This window comes from Mustela nigripes, chromosome 2 (genome assembly GCF_022355385.1).
Source record: "Mustela nigripes isolate SB6536 chromosome 2, MUSNIG.SB6536, whole genome shotgun sequence".
NCBI classification, from domain to species: Eukaryota; Metazoa; Chordata; class Mammalia; order Carnivora; family Mustelidae; genus Mustela; species Mustela nigripes.
The window spans coordinates 56363527-56380360 of NC_081558.1; the positions used below are offsets into that span (position 1 = coordinate 56363527).

General features: G+C 49.6%; 1 protein-coding gene across 1 annotated transcript in view; it reads left to right on the forward strand.

Moving 5' to 3' along the window:
- Nucleotides 1–16834, forward strand: part of NUP210 (nucleoporin 210) — a 102782-nt gene that overhangs the window by 6543 nt on the left and 79405 nt on the right. Inside the window, exons 2-3 of the mRNA XM_059390413.1 lie at nucleotides 11786–11922; nucleotides 13226–13357. Of these exons, the coding sequence (XP_059246396.1) occupies nucleotides 11786–11922; nucleotides 13226–13357 (269 nt within the window). The remainder of the gene's footprint in view (nucleotides 1–11785; nucleotides 11923–13225; nucleotides 13358–16834) is intronic.

Below are 16834 nucleotides of genomic sequence, written 5' to 3' on the forward strand. Positions count from 1 at the left end.
TCAGCACAAGGGAGTAGGGCAGTGTCCGGACCAGGGGTCTAGGACCGGGCTGGACTAAGCCGTTTTTCTAGGAATGTGACCTTGGGCTGGTGACTTAATACCCATGCGGAGGTCTCCTCAGGTATCAGGTGGTTTTTGTTTTGTTTTAGTTTTAAGGAGGCTCCCCACCCAACACGGGGCCCAGCGCCGGACCTGAACTCACAACCCCGAGATCAAGACCTGAGCCGAGATCAAGTCAAAGGCTCAACCAACTGAGCCACCACCCAGGCGCCCCCCAAATGGGAGTCTTAATGAGATGCTCAAAGCAAATGAAACATTTGGGGTGCATTTCGCTCTGTGCCTGACAGAGAATAAGCATCTAGTAAATGCAAGGGTTTTTTTGTTTCTTTTTTGCTTTAAAAAAAAAAAACCAGTAGTCTGAATGAAATCAAGCAATAAGCCTTAAAGTATTCAGTCAGGGGTGTTTCTTTTGTCTAGACTCTTCTGACTATATGCAACAGGAAACACAAGCCAAAATAGTTTAAACAAAACAAAGAAATGTTGCATTGGCTCCCCAAAACGGAAGCCCTGGCAGAATTTGTTTCCCGCTTCTGTCTGCAGGGGTTTACATGATTGTCAACAGGACCCGTGTTCTCAGTCCTTGTGTCTCTGCTTTGGCCAGGTGCTCTCCTGAGATCCAAGGTCATAGGTTCAGCCATACAGTCCCCAGAGTCAAGTCTAGTGGGGCACGCATTGCCCATTCTGGCTAACTTACCTGGGCACGTGCCAGGGTCTGAGCCCCTATCTGGTTAGGGGAGCACAGAGTCGACTGGCCAGACCGCAGCCTCCTGCCTTCTAGTGTTGGAAGGAGTGTGAGCATTCTGGAGCCTTTTGGTCTGAGAGCAGAGGAGCGGCAGCACCCATGGAAAAGCTGGGTGTCGTTACTGAGAGAGGCAGATAGAGGCTAGGCAGCCAAAATTCAACACGGGTCCCCTACGGGCGTGATATCCTTGCCTCCTGTTGCATTTAGGACATTTGGTGAAATTAAGTTTATAATTAAAAACCTTCTCCTAAAGAAAATTCCAAACCTAGGTGGCTTGTTTATAAATCCTATGAAACATTTAAGGAAGGAGTAGTACAAGTTTTTTTTTTTTGTAAACTCTTTCAGGAAAGAGACAGGAGCAGTTATTTCCTAATCATTTTCATGAGGCCAACTTTCTGCTGATCGCAAACCAGACAAAAACATTACAAGGAAAAGAAATCCACAGGCCAAAAGCACAAACTTCTTTCACGAAATAATAACAAATCAAAACCAGAAAACTATTAAAAAGACGGATGAGTCATCTTGACCCATCAGGGTAAATCCCAGAAATGCAAGGTTGGTTTAACATTAGCAAACAGTATAATTCACAATATCTGTAGAATTAAAAGAAAAGCCATGTAATTAATTGTCCCCATAGGTACAGAGCAGTCAGTGCCTATTCGTGATAAAAATATGTAGCAAACTAGGAATGGAAGAGAATCTATAACCCGATAAAGGACATCTGCTGGAACTTGTACCAGAGTCTTATGCTAGGGGCAGTGGGGGGGGCAAGAAACGAACAAGCCACAGGCTCTGTGCACACACTGTCTCTGAGGGAAGTCTGACGAGAAGAGGGTCGTGGCTGAGGCATTGCCTTGCACCACTTGGGCTTGCTGATCCTTTTGCCTTGAATGCTCTTCTCCCAGATAGTTGAAAAGCCAACCTCTGCCTCTCTTTCAGAGTTATTTAAGGCTGTGTTCATATGTCACCCCCTCTGATAGGCTTCCTCCGACCCTCCTGCCTTTCCCATCCCTACTTTATGTCTCCGACCCTCCTGCCTTTCCCATCCCTACTTTATGTCTGTCCCTAGCCCTGTTGTGTAAGATCCTATATTTACATACTTGGTTTTTTTCATCCTTATTTCCCACTGAGACATAAGCTCCATGAAGTTGGGGACTAATATGTATTTTGTATTTTGGTGTATCCCCGACACTTAGAAAAGTACATGGAATATGGCATATGACTCAGTAAATAATGGATTCAGTGAATGAAGGAAGGAATGGTCCTACCCCAAGGAAGACCAGTGGGGCTGTGGGTGCTGAGAGGAGAGGGGAGGGGGAGGCTTGGGGATGGGTCCATGGAAGAGTGGCCATTGCAGTGGGAGAGCTTGGGCGGGTGAAGTGGCAGGAACAGCAGCAAAGGAATGGAGTGCCGGAAGTGAGAGCAAGGGGGAGGGGGAGGGGTGGGCTTCCGAACAGAGGTTAGATGCCAAGTGCAGTGGCTTGGGGTCTTGTCAGCGGTGTGGCCTTGGGCCAGCAACCCTGTCTTGGGCCTGAATCTTTGCTTGTGGTTCTGGGGATATCTGCCTTGGGGATGGGGGGCCCTGATGAAGCTGCCGTGGGGGCCCCGACAACAGGGACCAGGGGAAGGGGGTGGACAGGGTGAGGCATAAATGGTCGCGATATGGAAGGACCTGCATTGTCTGCCTGTCTGCCTGCCTGCCTTCATTTATTTTTAAGATTTTATTTTTAAGTGATCTCTACATCTGCCTGGGGCTCAAACTCACAACCCTGAGATGAAGAGCCACAGATTCCTCCAGCTGAGCCAGCCAGGTGCCTGTCTAACTTTCTTTAAAAAGCAAAGTTGTTGTGGTCAGAATTGCACCAAAGACCCCTCCTTTGGGAACCTCCTTTTATTTCCTGATCTTTGGAGCTTACTATGTACAAGTCCCGTGATGAGAGCTTTGTGTTTTCTACTCCACCTAATCACCCCAATCCTTTGCAGCAGGAATTATTTTTATTCCAGTGTGTAGAGGAAGAAACAGAGGCCCAGAGAGGTTAAATCATTTGCCTAAGGTCAAACAGCAGGTGTCACCCCAATATCTTAGGACGTGCCCTGGCAGCAAGCAGACTGCCCCAGATGAGAGAACAGAATGAGACATGTCACCGGCACCTAGGGCTGCTTACCAGACTGCACCAGGGACTCTGGGACGCCCTTGGAGCCTGTCCTGTGGGCCCTGGGCAGGGGGCGGGGGTGCTGGTGTTGGGAGGGTGGGGCAGACCTGCTGAGCACCAGCTGGGAGGTACAGAGGAACCCCGGATGTGCAAGCTGGAACACCACAGATCCTTTCTGCAGAGTGGCAGTTAATTTAAACTGGGGGGCAGAGGCGGGCTCTTCGGCAGAAAAGCCATACGAGCTAGGACCTGTTTCTTTGGCGGAACACAATGCTGTATGCAAACGAGTTGGGCTGTGGTAGCAGAGACCTGGCTTCCGTGGGTGGCAGGTGACACTGCGGGCATCTCAGCTGTCAGGCCCACATGCAGACCTGCCTCCGGATGTCATTAGGCCTTGTCTGTCTCCAAGCCCTGTTGTGTCTGGCCTCCGACTCCACACCCACCCTTCCTGAGGATGCTACATGCTGAGGATGCTCAGGATGCGTGTGGCCCCTGTGTTAGCTCCCGTGGCACACAGTACACTGTCCTTCACAGGGGACTGACACAACCAGAGAGGGGTCTCCCTGGTGTGTTCAGAGCTGCCAGTACTGCTGGGCAAGTACATGGTCCTCGTGTTTCCAGACACCTTGGAAAATGGCAGCGGATACAGTAGCACCAGAGAGAAGGTATGGCTGGTGGGCGAGGCTCAGGCCCTCACACTCCTGGACCCCACAGGCCCCCCACTGCCTACAGACACTTCCTGCCACTGTCAGGCTTGGGCCTTTTTTTTTTTTTTTTTTTAAATTTCTGACCCATATTGGAATTCGCCTTTTCCTACAAAATGGCTCACTTTTTAGGATATTGATGTTGTCGTCAGTATTAACATGCATGAGTGCACGAGTTGGATATGTTTGTTTTTCCTCAAATGCTTGAAACCGAAAGAATAACAACGAAAATCCATGAAGAGTCCAGGAAGAATAGTTCACCTGTGTATCCTCTCCAGTGTTGTGTGTCACTCCATGGAGAAGACACGAAGTGGGAGAAACAGCTGACCTGTTGTTGCACAGACCTTCCTGTGACCCCTGGCCCTGCCAGTTATAGTGGTGTGGCTCTGAGGAAATGGCTGCCCCTCTCTGAGCCTCGGTTTCATTGTCTCAGACAGGCCTGCCGGAGGATAAGCAATCTGACAGACGAATTCATCCCTGGGTGTAACACGTGGCGGGCGATTCCCTTTGCTGTCTTCTGGCCTCTTCCTGTATTAGTAAGGATTCTCTAGAGAGACAGGACCGATAGTATGTAATTTTATTATATATAAAGAGATTTATTAGGAGGAATTGGCCCATGTGATTATGGAGGCTCACAAGTCCAAAGATCTGCAGGGGTGTGGGCGAGCTAGAGACCCAGGAAAGCCCAGGATATAACTCCCATCCAAAGCCTGGCAGGCTGCAGACCTGGGAAAAGCTGATGTTTCAGTTTGAAACATCAAAGGCATATTCTGAAGGCAGGAATAAGCCAGTGTCCCAATTCAAAAGTGTTCGGGCAAGGGAAAGCCTTTCTTACTTGGAGGAGGGTCAGCCCTTTTGTGCTATCAGGCCTTCAACTGATGGGGTGAGGCCCACTGACATGGAGACATGTCAAGGAGACACATAAGATTAATTATCATACTCCCTCAGCGCGCGCGTGTGTGCACACGCACGCACACACACACACATATTTTAAAATTTTTAAAAAAGATTTTATTTATTTACTTGAGAGAGAGGGAGAGAATAAGCAGAGGGAGGGAGAGGGAGAATCAGACTCCCTGCTGAGCTGGGAGCCCGATGCAGGGCTCCATCCCAGGATCCCAGGATCATGACCTAAGCTGTAGGCAAACGCTCAACCAACTGATCCACCCAGGCGCCCCCATATATATATATTTTTAAAGTTTTATTAAGTAATCTCTCCCCCCAACATGGGGCTTGAACTCACGACCCCGAGATCAAGAGTCACACACTCCTCCAGCGGAGCCAGCCAGACAAGTGTCCCATGCTTTTTATACTAATCAAAAAACGGTCCCTGGAGGTCTCAGCACCAGCCAGATGTGAGCTGCTTCTGCCCATCATCCCGTCTCTTATCTCCTCTGGCACTCCCTCTCTCAGTCTGCCTGGCTTGACGTGATTAACAACTATGTCTCAAGAATTACCCGTCCTTCCTCTCTGGGAAAGGTGATTCATCTCTTGCCAGATCCTGGAAGCAGAAACATTCCAGAATTGCATATTGCCAGCTCTTCCGTGCCCAGCCCTGGGGCCAGCCTGACTTTTCAGGAGCACGTATCTGTAAGGTGTTCTGAGCCCACCTGGAGAGCTGCAGAATGCAGAGACCCCACTTCTGTGTGGCCGGGAGGGACTCGAACTGCAGAAGACCCCCAAATTTGGCGTTGGATCATGTATGTCCTGGCCCTCAGCATGGCCTTTAACTAGTCCCTTCTTCTTTCTGAGCCTCAGTTTACTTCCGTGTACAATGAGGAAGGCACAGCAATAGTTCTCTAAGTTATGTCTGCTGTTGGGGAAATGTTTATATTTAGAAGTTGAAATAGTACAAAAAAGAACAAAGAATAATGTAATGAATACCAATACTCGTACCATCAGAGTTAGCCATCGTCAACAACTTCTGTCCTTGTTCCTTGTCTGCTGCTACGGCCCCAGGTTTTCACCCCTAGCCCCCGCAGTCTCTGGTTGGACTTTGAGTCCTGACGGGACCTGCCCGACAAATTCCCGACAAACACTTTTCAATGTGCTTTTTTATCTGTCTTTCACTTGAACCTCACTGTGACCTGGGCACATAAATTGCCGGGTTCTGTGGCTCTTTTGTGCCCCTTCAAAGTACGCCCGAAGCAGGCAGGCCTCAGGATGTCCCAGAAAGATCAGGTAACTGAAAAGAGCCCTTCTGCTAGTTAACAAAACCACAACCCAAGGCTGTCCTAAGCTGTCCTGTAGGGGGCTGTCCTGAGGCCTTCTGGCTTCAGCTGTGGCCTCCTGGAGCCCACAGAGAATCCGTGGGTGACACCAGCAGGCTGGTGTGGGTGTGGGGGTGGGGGGATGTGGCACACTCTGCTCAAATCCTGGCCGTCTGCCATACCTGCTGACATTCTGGTATTTCCGCATTTCTCACAAGGTGCTCTCTGGCCCTCCCAGCTGCCCCATGAGGACAGAGTGTGGCTCCCGTTGCCCCAGTGTAGCCGAGGCCCGCAGGTGCTGCGGGGACTAGTGGCTGCCTTCCCTGCACGAGATCCCACTGTCTTCTGGTTAGGACACAGGCCCCAGATTGGGGTGGGCACCTTCCTTCCAGGCAGCTGTTCTGTCTTATCTGAAGGCTGCACTTAGCGCCCTCGTATCAGCCCGAACTGTGAAGAGGGGGAACTTTCCCAGGAGGCACTAAGAGCACTCTGTGGCCGCCAGATCCCACGCTGGTCCTTGGCAGGGAGCAAAGGATATTCCCAGGACAAGCGGTGAATTGAGAGTCGTGTTTGCCTCCCTGGCTGCCCACCTGCGGGCCGGCCCTCAGAGCTGGCCATCCCCTGCCTTTGCCACTCTCCTCGAGTGGTGGTGAGGGCCTGCAGGACAGCTGGGCCAAGTGTTGGGATGATGACATCTGGGATATGCTGGGTTGTATCCTAAGTCTAGTTAAAATTAACTCGCCAGTTACTTTATTTTTATTTTTTGAATTTACTTATTTGAGAGCCAGAGAGCAAAAGTGAGAGGGGAGGGGCAGAGCGAGATGGAGAAGCAGACTCCCCACCTAGCAGAGAGCCTAGAGCCCGACATGGGGTTCGATCTCGGGGCCCCGGGATCACAACTGGAGCCACAGGCAGATGCTTAGCCAACTGAGCCACCCAGTCATTCCCCGCCTATTACTTTAAAATGGCTTTTTCATAGAAACTTGAAAAACGGGGATGAGTTGGTGGAGCCCAGGATTTCTAGGGCAGTGACGCTGCTCAGGGTCAGGTTATTGATGGTGGCTACATGTCCTCATTCCAGACTGTACAGCCTTGAGAATGAACCCCCATGTGAACTGGAGGCTCTGGGCAATAGTGATGTGTCTGTGGCCTCCCCCGTTGTTGCACATGTGCCCTCCTGTGAGGCATGTCGACAACGGGCAAGACAGTGTGTGTATGTGTGTGTGTGCTGGGGGTGTGGGTAGAAAGTATGGGAAGTCTCCGTACTTAGCACTCAATTTTGTGCAAATCCCAAACTGCGCTGAACAATATTCATTTCACCTGTTAAACTTTTGTTGACAAGGCCATTAAAAACCGATAGATGGGATCTGCCTTATTTCTCTTGGACAGGGCTGCCTTGAGGCCCGCATCTGGATGTAACCTAGTTGGGAGTAAGAGGTGTGCTGAGGCTAGCAGGGCCTCTCTGGGGTGGCTGCGGAAGGGCTGGGGATGGGGGGTGGGGAGGCGGGAGAGAGATTCTCCGGCCTCTCCAGCTTGACCTGACCTAGCTCCATTCTTCTCTGCCTCTGATTAACTTGCGCTGTGCAGCAGCGGGAGGAGAGATGGCTGTCCCTGTCTCATTCTTGAGACTGAGATTCAGAGAGTGGGGAAGGGTTTTCAGCCCAGACCAAGAATCCCCATGTCTGGCTGCCAGGGGCCATTGAACGTGAAGTAGACCACACTGTTTCTCAAATGTAGAAGCGGAAAATAGGAATTGTCTTTTGAAATAGACCTTATTATTATTTTTTTTTAGAGCAGTTTCAGCTTCATAGAAATTAAGCCAAAATTACAGAGATTTCCCATATAGAATCGCCTGCCACATTCCCCACTGTTAACATTTGTTGTAATCAGCGAACCTACATCCACACGTCATTGTCACCCAAAGTCCATAGCTTACATCATGGCTTCTACTTGACGTCATACATTCCGTGGGTTTGGACAAATGTGTAACAACCTGTGTCACCATGATAATATACAGAATGGTTTCCTGCCATAAAAATCCTCTCTGCTTTGCCTGTTTATCCATCCTTCCATTGTTTGTTTGTTTTTTTAATTAATTGTGGAATAACTTTAGATTTACAGGAAAGGTAAAAAGGTAGTACAGAGATCTTTTTACACCCTTTTGCCAGCTTCCCCTAAAGTTCATGTGTCACACAACCAGGAACCTTGGTCAAAATGAAGAAACCAGCTCTGGTGAATAGTCACCAACCTCTAGACTTTCCGGAGGTCACAGTTTTCCCATGGAGGTTCTTTTTCTGCTCCTGGACCCTGTCCGGGATCCTACATTACGTTTCTTTGTCCTGCCTCCTTGGTCTCTTCCGTTCTGTGTGAGTTCTCTAATTTTTTTGTTTCCACACACAGTTCTGTGTGTGTATACATGCCCGTGTGTGTGTGTGTGTGTGTGTGTGTGTGTGTGTGTGTGTGTGTGTGTTTTAATGGCCTTTGAACACTACTTTAGAGGGACTCCAGGGTGGCTCTGCCTTCAGTTCAGGTCGTGATCCTGGGGGTCCTGGGATCGAGTCCCTTGTTGGGCTCTCTGCTCCGTGGGGAGTCTGCTTCTCCATCTGCCTCGTCCACTCCAGCTCATGCTCACTCTTTTTCATGCTCTCTCAAATAAATAATTTTTTTTTAAGATTTTATTTATTTATTTGACAGAGATCACAAGTAGGCAGAGAGGCAGACAGAGAGAGAGGAGGAAGCAGGCTCCCTGCCAAGCAGAGAGCCTGATGTGGGGCTCAATCCCAGGATCTTGGGATCATGACCTGAGTGTAAGGCAGAGGCTTTAATCCACTGAGCCAATCAGGTGCCCCTCAAATAAATAAAATCTTAAAAGGAAAAAAGAAAAGTACGTTAGAGTCGCAGAGCCGCTGGCAGCTAAACAGAGTGCGTTCCCACATGCCGTGAGGCTCATTGCCTCTCATCACCTCCTCTCACCTTCTCATCTGCATATGCATTCCTGCCCCACTTTGTCGTCTTTCCTTAGTTGCTCACATGCTCTTTTCTCAGAAGAAATCCCACTGCGAGGAGACCCCGGTGTATTTCCTCGGGGGCTGGGGGTTCCTTCCATGACAGTGGGTGAGCTCTGTGTTCTGAGTATGTTCATGGTGGTATTGATCCGGGCACCCCCCAAGCTGCTCAGTGTGGGTCTGTGATGTGTGTGCCACACTGTCATCCTTAGGTGCGTCTGGTGGGACCACTGTGCCTACCTGGCTCTGGGAGAGGCTCTCGGTGACAAGCCAGAAGACTTGGAGAGGTCTTTTGGGCTCTGTTTCACACCATTGCTTTTTACAGCAGGCGTTTTTTGTTTTGTTTTAAACAAGTTTCTTTCTGAATACTCCACATCGATGGTGTTTTGGGGAGTTTAAGCGAGGGGCTGGGAAGGAAGCAAAGACCGGTAATTCATGCTGTGTTCAGGCCGCTGTGCTGAGCACAGCCCCTAGGAATGAGTGCTGGACACTCTGCACAGGGGACACCCATTCCCTGGGTCCTGGAGTATACTGTAAGCGCCCTGAGGGCAACACCTTGTCCCCTGCTCCATACAGTATGCAACGGCTTGAATTGTGCACCTGCTTCAGATCCTTCCGTGGCTTGTCATTTCTCTCAGAATAAATCTAAGCTCTTTGCTTGTGGCCTCTGGTGCCTCCCTAATCTCGGTTCCTGCCATCTCCTTGGAATCAAGCCCTGCCATCTCCTTTAAGGACTCCCCCCGCCCCAGGTTTATTGAGTTGTAATAGATGTATAACATATGTATGACGTGGGGCACCTGGGTGGCTCAGTGGGTTAAAGCCTCTGCCTTTGGCTCAGGTCATAATCCCAGGGTCCTGGGATCAAGCCCCGTATCAGGCTCTCTGCTCAGTAGGAGGCCTGCTTCCCCCTCTCTCTCTGCCTGCCTCTTTGCCTACTTGTGATTTCTGTCTGTGAAATAAATAAATAAAATCTTTAAAAAAAACATATGTATGACATATAACATAGTATTAGTGTAAGGTATACAACACAATGAGGTGATACATGTGTCTATTGCAGAATGATCAAACAAGTTTTATCTGGTCTGGTCCATCAACACACATAGTTATGGTTCTTTTCTTGTGTTGACAACTTTTAAGATCTATTCCCTTAACCAACTCAAATATGCAGTACAATACTGTGAGCTGTAGTAACCACGCTATACCTTCCATCACCAGGACTTATTTAATTATAACCAGAACTTTGTACCTTTTGATCCCCTTAGCCCATTTCCTCCATCTCCCACCTGCAGCAGCCGCCAGTCTGTTCTCTGCTGCTGTGTGTTTGGTTGTGAGTTTGTGAGTCTTCATACAAGTGAGATCGCACAGTTTTTGTCTTTCTCCCTCTGACTTATTTCACTGAGCGTGACACCCTGAAGATGTATCCATGTTGTCAGAAAGAGCAGGATTATCTTCTCTTCTATGGTGCAGTAATATTCCACTGTGTGTGTGTGTGTGTTCCACATTTTCTTTATTCATTTGACCATCGATGGACACTTAGGTTGCTTCCGTGTCTTGGCTGTTGCGAATAATGTAGCAGTGAATATGGGGGCTGCAGATATCTTTTCAAGTTAGGGATTTCATTTACTTTGGATATATTCCCAGAAGTGGAATTGATGAATCATATGGTGGTTCTATTTTTAATTTTTTTTTTTTTTGGAGGAACCTCCATACTGTTTTCCACAGGGGCTGTACCAATTTGCATGCCCACCAACTGTGCAGGAGGGTTCCCTTTTCCCCACATCCTTGCCAACACTCGTTATCTCTTATCTTTTTGATGATAGCCATTCTAACAGGTGTGAGGTGTGAACTGTTGTGGTTTTGATTTACATTTCCCTGTGAGGATCAGACTCCAAACTTTAAAAAAAATTCTCAAGGAAAGCCATTAGCAGCTTGGGGTGGTGGTTAAGAACACAGGCTGTGGCCAGCATCTCCACCTCCTTGACCTTGGCCTCTGTCCATCTCCTTGACCTGAGTCCCAGGCCTCAGATCACACTAGCCTCCTGTTTTCTGAGTGCTCCTGGCTGCTCCCACCTCAGGGCCTTGCCCCAAACATCCGATCTTCCTGTGGTAGGCTCTGAGAGGCCTCCCCCAGCAGCTCCCTCGCGCCCCCTGTCGGCAGAGTACCAAAATGACACTCCGCTCTGGGAAGTATCCGCTCTGCTCATACCCACTCATTCCCATCCTGCCTGGATCCCAAAACTGTCATCAGGCTGTGTCATAACCAAGGTGAGAAACCATGGCACTGACCTTGGGTCACTCCTTCCGTCACGCTCTCCCTTCCACCTGTTGTTGTCAAGCCATGTCTGTCCATGGGAAGGCAGCTCATAGATTTTAATGGTCTGTTTGTGTGTGGTGTGTCTTTCTCCCCAGCTTCACCTTAATGTCAGCTCCGGGCACACTAGACTTTACGGTTGTTTGCTATATTTATAGTCAGTGATCTCCAGGTTTTATGGGACTTATTTGGTGGTGGTGAATGCTGGTGCCTGCTATGACACACAGTGGTTCCTCCTTACCAGACCCCAGAGGCAGTTTTCCCACCAAGAGAGAATTCTTCCTAGTTCCACAGACTAGTCTTATAAGGCGACTATCTACTGAACGTGGAGGTTTTTCCCCCGTGTTTGGTCTCCTGGTTCATTTGCTTGGTGGGCACGTGCGTGTGGAGGTCCCATGCACCCAGGTGGTCATGCTCCTACAAGAGGGGCCTCTGCCGGGCCCTTCTTCCTGGGTGGGAAGATCCTGGACACTGCCCACATCGATTCTGTGTTTCAGTCTGGGATGGTGCCCGGGATGGGGAACTGCAGCTTTGGCTTCAGGCCCCAGCTATGCCTCCTGGGGTAGCTCCAGAGAGTAAATTCTGACCTTTTTGCCCCAGGTCATCGACCCGGCCGGAAGTGGCCAGTATAGAGCCACTGGGTGCCGACGAAGCCCAGTGCTCCCAGAAGGCCGTGGTACAGGCCCGCCTGTCCCAGCCTGCCCGCCTGACCAGCATCATCTTCGCCGAGGACATCAGTAAGAGCTTTGAGTGCCCTGTGGGAATACCTGGGGTGGGGGGGACAAGAGACGGGAGGCGGCACCCCCCATCACCTTCCCTGCACCTGCCCCCCCACTGAGACCTCAGCCCCACAGCCAGCCTCTCTCTCGTTGGGTCAGAAGATGCCCAGGCAGGACCCACCCTGGCCCCTCCCATCAGCGCTGTGTCCTGTTTTCCCTCTGTGGAGTCTGCCTTTCATTTCTAAATAATTACTTATTAACCAAATAACTCTCAATGGGTCTTGAGTCAAAATGAAAAAGAGTTGTTGCAGTTCTTTTCCTGCCCATGTTTAGTTTAACCTGTTAGGGTTGTAAACTGCTTGGAAGACAATTAATGGCATTTTCTGGCATGCTTTCTGCCATTTAACATGATGCAAAGTTTTCATTTTTATAGGGTTATTTTTAATGGCTCAACACTATTCCTCACAGGGGCTTGTCCTATAAGGATCCCCTGCTGTTGGACATTTAGACTGTTTTTGGTGCTTGTGGGGTGTTATATAGAAAAATAAATATATTTGTCCAGGGGACAACTTAGGGATCTTTGGAGCTATTTGCTACCAAGCATAGGTTCCCAGTTTTACATATGAGTTGAAAGATTTTGATGTGGTGCTTTCTAACGAGGTACTGTGAATGGGGCACAGGTGGTTTCTACGGTGCCTGGAGAGTGGGCAGGATGTTTTTGTGTCACCTGCTGTTATTTTTACACTGGAGAATTCGCCGGGTAATGCCATTTATGTATTGCACTTAAGGAGCTAGTAAAAAAGGCTAGTAAAAAACCCTTTCATTCTGTAGTACAGTTGATGGTCTCATATAAAAACCAGTGTAAGCAGACGAACTCCGGGTGCAGTTCCTAATTGGAGCACAGGGTCAAGCATTCCAAACTGCATTATCTTCTTTGGTGCTAACTCATCGTAAAGAGCCCTGGGCTTTTAACTTAGTGGTCACACCCCAAACAAAACCAGATTTTCTCCAAGGAGTATTCTCGTGTGCAGCTCTAAATGCTGGTGCTCATGTTGCTGAAGAACAAGAGAGGCCATGATAATGCCTCCGAGCCCTTACTCTGCACGGGTCTGTGCTGACTTCCGGAAGGCCCGTGTGTTGGTCAGCGGCTTAGATGCTGAGAGTCAGTGTGGTTCTCCCAACTCCACATCGTGCTGGTGGTTCTGTTGGGTGCTGACGTCCTTGCCAAAGTGAGAGAGCTTCTGACCCAGGAGACCCTGGAGGTGGGAGTGGCAGTCAGGGTGCCACCTTTTGTGCCAACCCCTCCATTCCCATCCCCCAGCCACGGGCCAGGTCCTCCGCTGTGATGCCATCGTCGACCTCATCCACGGCATTCAGATCGTCTCCACGACCCGCGAGCTGTACCTGGAGGACTCCCCCCTGGAGCTGAAGGTCCAAGCTCTGGACTCCGAAGGTGAGGACAGGCCGCTGGCAGTTTGCTCGCTGTCCCCTCATGTCTGGCCCTGCCGTTCCCCTGGGGAGGGCGGTTCCAGCCGAAGGCAGAACTGGTGCTGGGGAGACGCTGATGAGGTCAGGACCACCGAGTGGCTCTCGGACCCATAGGGGGTTGACACTCCTTGGCCTCTGTGGCAGGGCCTGTGAGATGAGACATTTGGCAGTTCCTAGAGGCTGATTCTGTGCCCAGGACAGTGCTGGGTAAAGCATGTCTTCAGGAAGCTGACCTCCGGTGTCTTGGCAGCAGTAGGAAGCTGGGAGATGCTCCCTGGATGCACTGGAAATGGTGGGAGTGTCCTTCTTGCCCAGCTTTGAGGGCTGGGGTTGGCTTCCTGGTCTAGATTGCAGGGTGCACCTGGGCATGTGTGTGTGTGCACTGGGTCGCCTCCCTATGCTGGCCCGAGTGCCGTATTCACTTTACTTCACCAGACTCCAACATTGGATTGTTCTGGTGTTCTGAGGAGATCTGTTCTTGGACTGTCTTGGGAAGTCCAAGTCTTGGGAAGTCTCGGGAAGACTGTTCTTGGACTGACCTCTTGGGAAGCTAAGCAAAGGGAAATTTGTAGGTTAAGATTCCCGTTAGAGAAAGTGACTCAGGCAACAGATGTCTTTCAGAGGAGGGATCTCCCAAAACGTAAGCTCAGTCCTTGGCTCACCTTGCCTTTGAAACCTTCCCTGGCCACCCCACTTCCCTCTGCTCAAAAATAAAATTCTCTAGATTAGAACTGCCCACCTTAGGGTAGTATCTGCACTGAGGGGTGGAGAGTTATTTGTGGTAAGGGTTGTATCGTGCTTTGTATGGTGCTCAGTAACATCTCTGGCCTTCACCCACAAGAAGTAGAATTCCCCAAGTTTGTTATTTAAAGATTTTATTTGTTAGAGAGACAGAGAGAGAGCGCACAAGTAGGTAGAACAGAAGGCAGAGGGAGAGGGAAAAGCAGGCTCCCCACTGAGCAGGGAACCCAATGTGGGGCTCAATCCCAGAATCCTGGGATCATGACCTGAGCCAAAGGCAGACGCTTAACACACTGAGCCACCCATGCACCCCAGAACTCAAGTTTTGATGACCGGAAGTATCTCCAGCCATTGCCAAATGTGCCTAGAGGACAAAGTCACGGTTCTAGAGCATCAATCAGGCCCCTTCTTCCTGTCCATTCATTTATCAGATAAGCTGCCTCACTTCTCTGATCTGTTCTCTGGTCTGTGAAACTGAGATGGTGGTGCTTACTTGGGGCTTGCAAGGATTCAGTAAGAAGCATGTACAGAGCTTCGTGCTGGGCAGCACAGAGCGGGTCTCAGTGAGCCTGGTGGCGTCTGAGCAGTTCCACCTGCTGGCCATCCTGCCAGATGCTGGGAAGGAAGGGCTGCCTTCTGCCCCAGTAGCTCAGGCTATAGGGGGGACCACATGCATTTCAGTAGGTGCTGCTTGTCATCAAATCAGATGTAAGGCGACCTGGGGCACACTGGAAATTGGGTGTGGGGGACAGAATTTAGGATGGTCTCTTAGGGACATGCTGTTTGACCAAGCCATGAAGAGTGTGGTGTTTGCCCACCTTGGAAGGTCATTTTCTTCTTGAGAAGATGAAACTCGCAGCAGGGTGGTGGGGCGGGGGATGCAAAAGGTAAAGGACCTTGCATTGCCCACATGGGGTTTGCACTTGGTCTTCAAGGGAGGGAGCTGGGGGAGGGGTTTGTGCAGTGAGATGATAGGAGCTCCCCACGGGGATGAGTCATTGATCTTGGGAACAAATGACCACACTTGACGCCATGCTGGGGCCAGGCACTCTTCTGAGCACTTTGCATGTTCTAACTTCATTTCACAGCCATTGATGAGATTTAGGCACAGAGGGTGAACACACACACGTGTGCGCAGGGAGAAGACATATAGTTAGTATGTAACACAACCAGAGTCTGAGCTCCGGCCTGGTCCTGGTCCCTGAGTCCACTCTCTTGGCCTGGGCTCAGCAGACCTTTCCAGTGAAGGGCCAGAGAGAGTAAATGTTTTAGACTTTACTGGCCACACAGTCTCTGCTATAACTACTCGGCGCCCCCCACTGTCGCTCTAAAGCAGCCCTAAATGTTGCATAGTGGCTGTGTTCTAATAAAACTTTATTGACCACATACTCTTTTTTTTTTTAGATTTTATTTATTTATTTGACAGAGAGAAATCACAAGTAGACGGGAGAGGCAGGCAGAGAGAGAGGAAGGGAAGCAGGCTCCCTGCTGAGCAGAGAGCCCAATGCGGGACTCGATCCCAGGACCCTGAGATCATGACCTGAGCTGAAGGCAGTGGCTTAACCCACTGAGCCACCCAGGCGCCCTTGACCACATACTCTTGACTACTCTGTTTTATTTCCTGTCTTAAGTTACTTGAAAAAAAAAAAAAAGAATTGTATGCCATGACATTCATCCATTTAAAGTGTACAGTTTGGTGGTTTTTAATATATTCATGAAGTGGTACAGCCATCACACTAGCTGATTTTAGAACATTTGCGTCAGTACAGAAAAGAAACCAAGTACCCTTGAGCAGTGCCTTCCCATTCTTTCCTCTCTCCGGCCCCTGGCAACCACTACTTTTGGTGTATATAGATTTGTCTATTGTGGACATTTTCTATAAGTAGAATCATACAATGGTGCAGTCTTTTGAGTCTGACTTCTTTCACTTGGCATAATGTTTCCAAGGTTCATTCACGTTGTGCCGAGTATTTCCTTCCTTTGTATGGCTGAATGACATCCCACTGTGTGGAGAGAGCACATTTGTTTATCCAGTCATTTGTTGATGGACATTTAGGTTGCTTCTACCTTTTGGCTGTTGTGAATAATGCTGCTGTGAATATTCATGTACAGGTCTTTTTGTGGACATGGATTTCATTTCTCTTGTGCTTCTGCAGGGGTGGAATTGCTGGGTCACAGCATAACTCTGTGCTGGCCTAAAAGTAATAGCAAAGGCAGCAGCCCAGTTTTCTGGAGCTTTTGCTAAGCAATGTTTTTTTGGCTTCTGAGATCCAACAGGTGGGGTGGGGCAGGACCTGGGGCCCATCTGGCACTAAGTGCCTTACCCTTTGCACCGTAGAAGGAGCTTTTCCAGATCCCAGATGCTCTTATCTGGGTTGCCAGGCAGGCAGGGAATGCAGATGAGGGCTGTTGTGGGGGGGCAGGGGGGCAATAGGGCATGGCAGGGAGTGTGGCAAATCCAAGACCATGATCCCACCTAGCAAGGCTGAGCCAACCACTGGTCTCCAGAGGGACATTGGCCCAGGAATCCAGCTCTGTAGACTTTCCAAGAGAACTTGGGAGTTGAATTTATTTGGTGCATTTCTTCATTCGAGATGATGGGACTTAACAATGTAAAAGCAGCATTGCCTAGGTAAAAGCAAAGCTACAGCTCCTAGGAGATGGGGCCTCAGAGCCACTGGTTGCCATCTCCCACCCCACT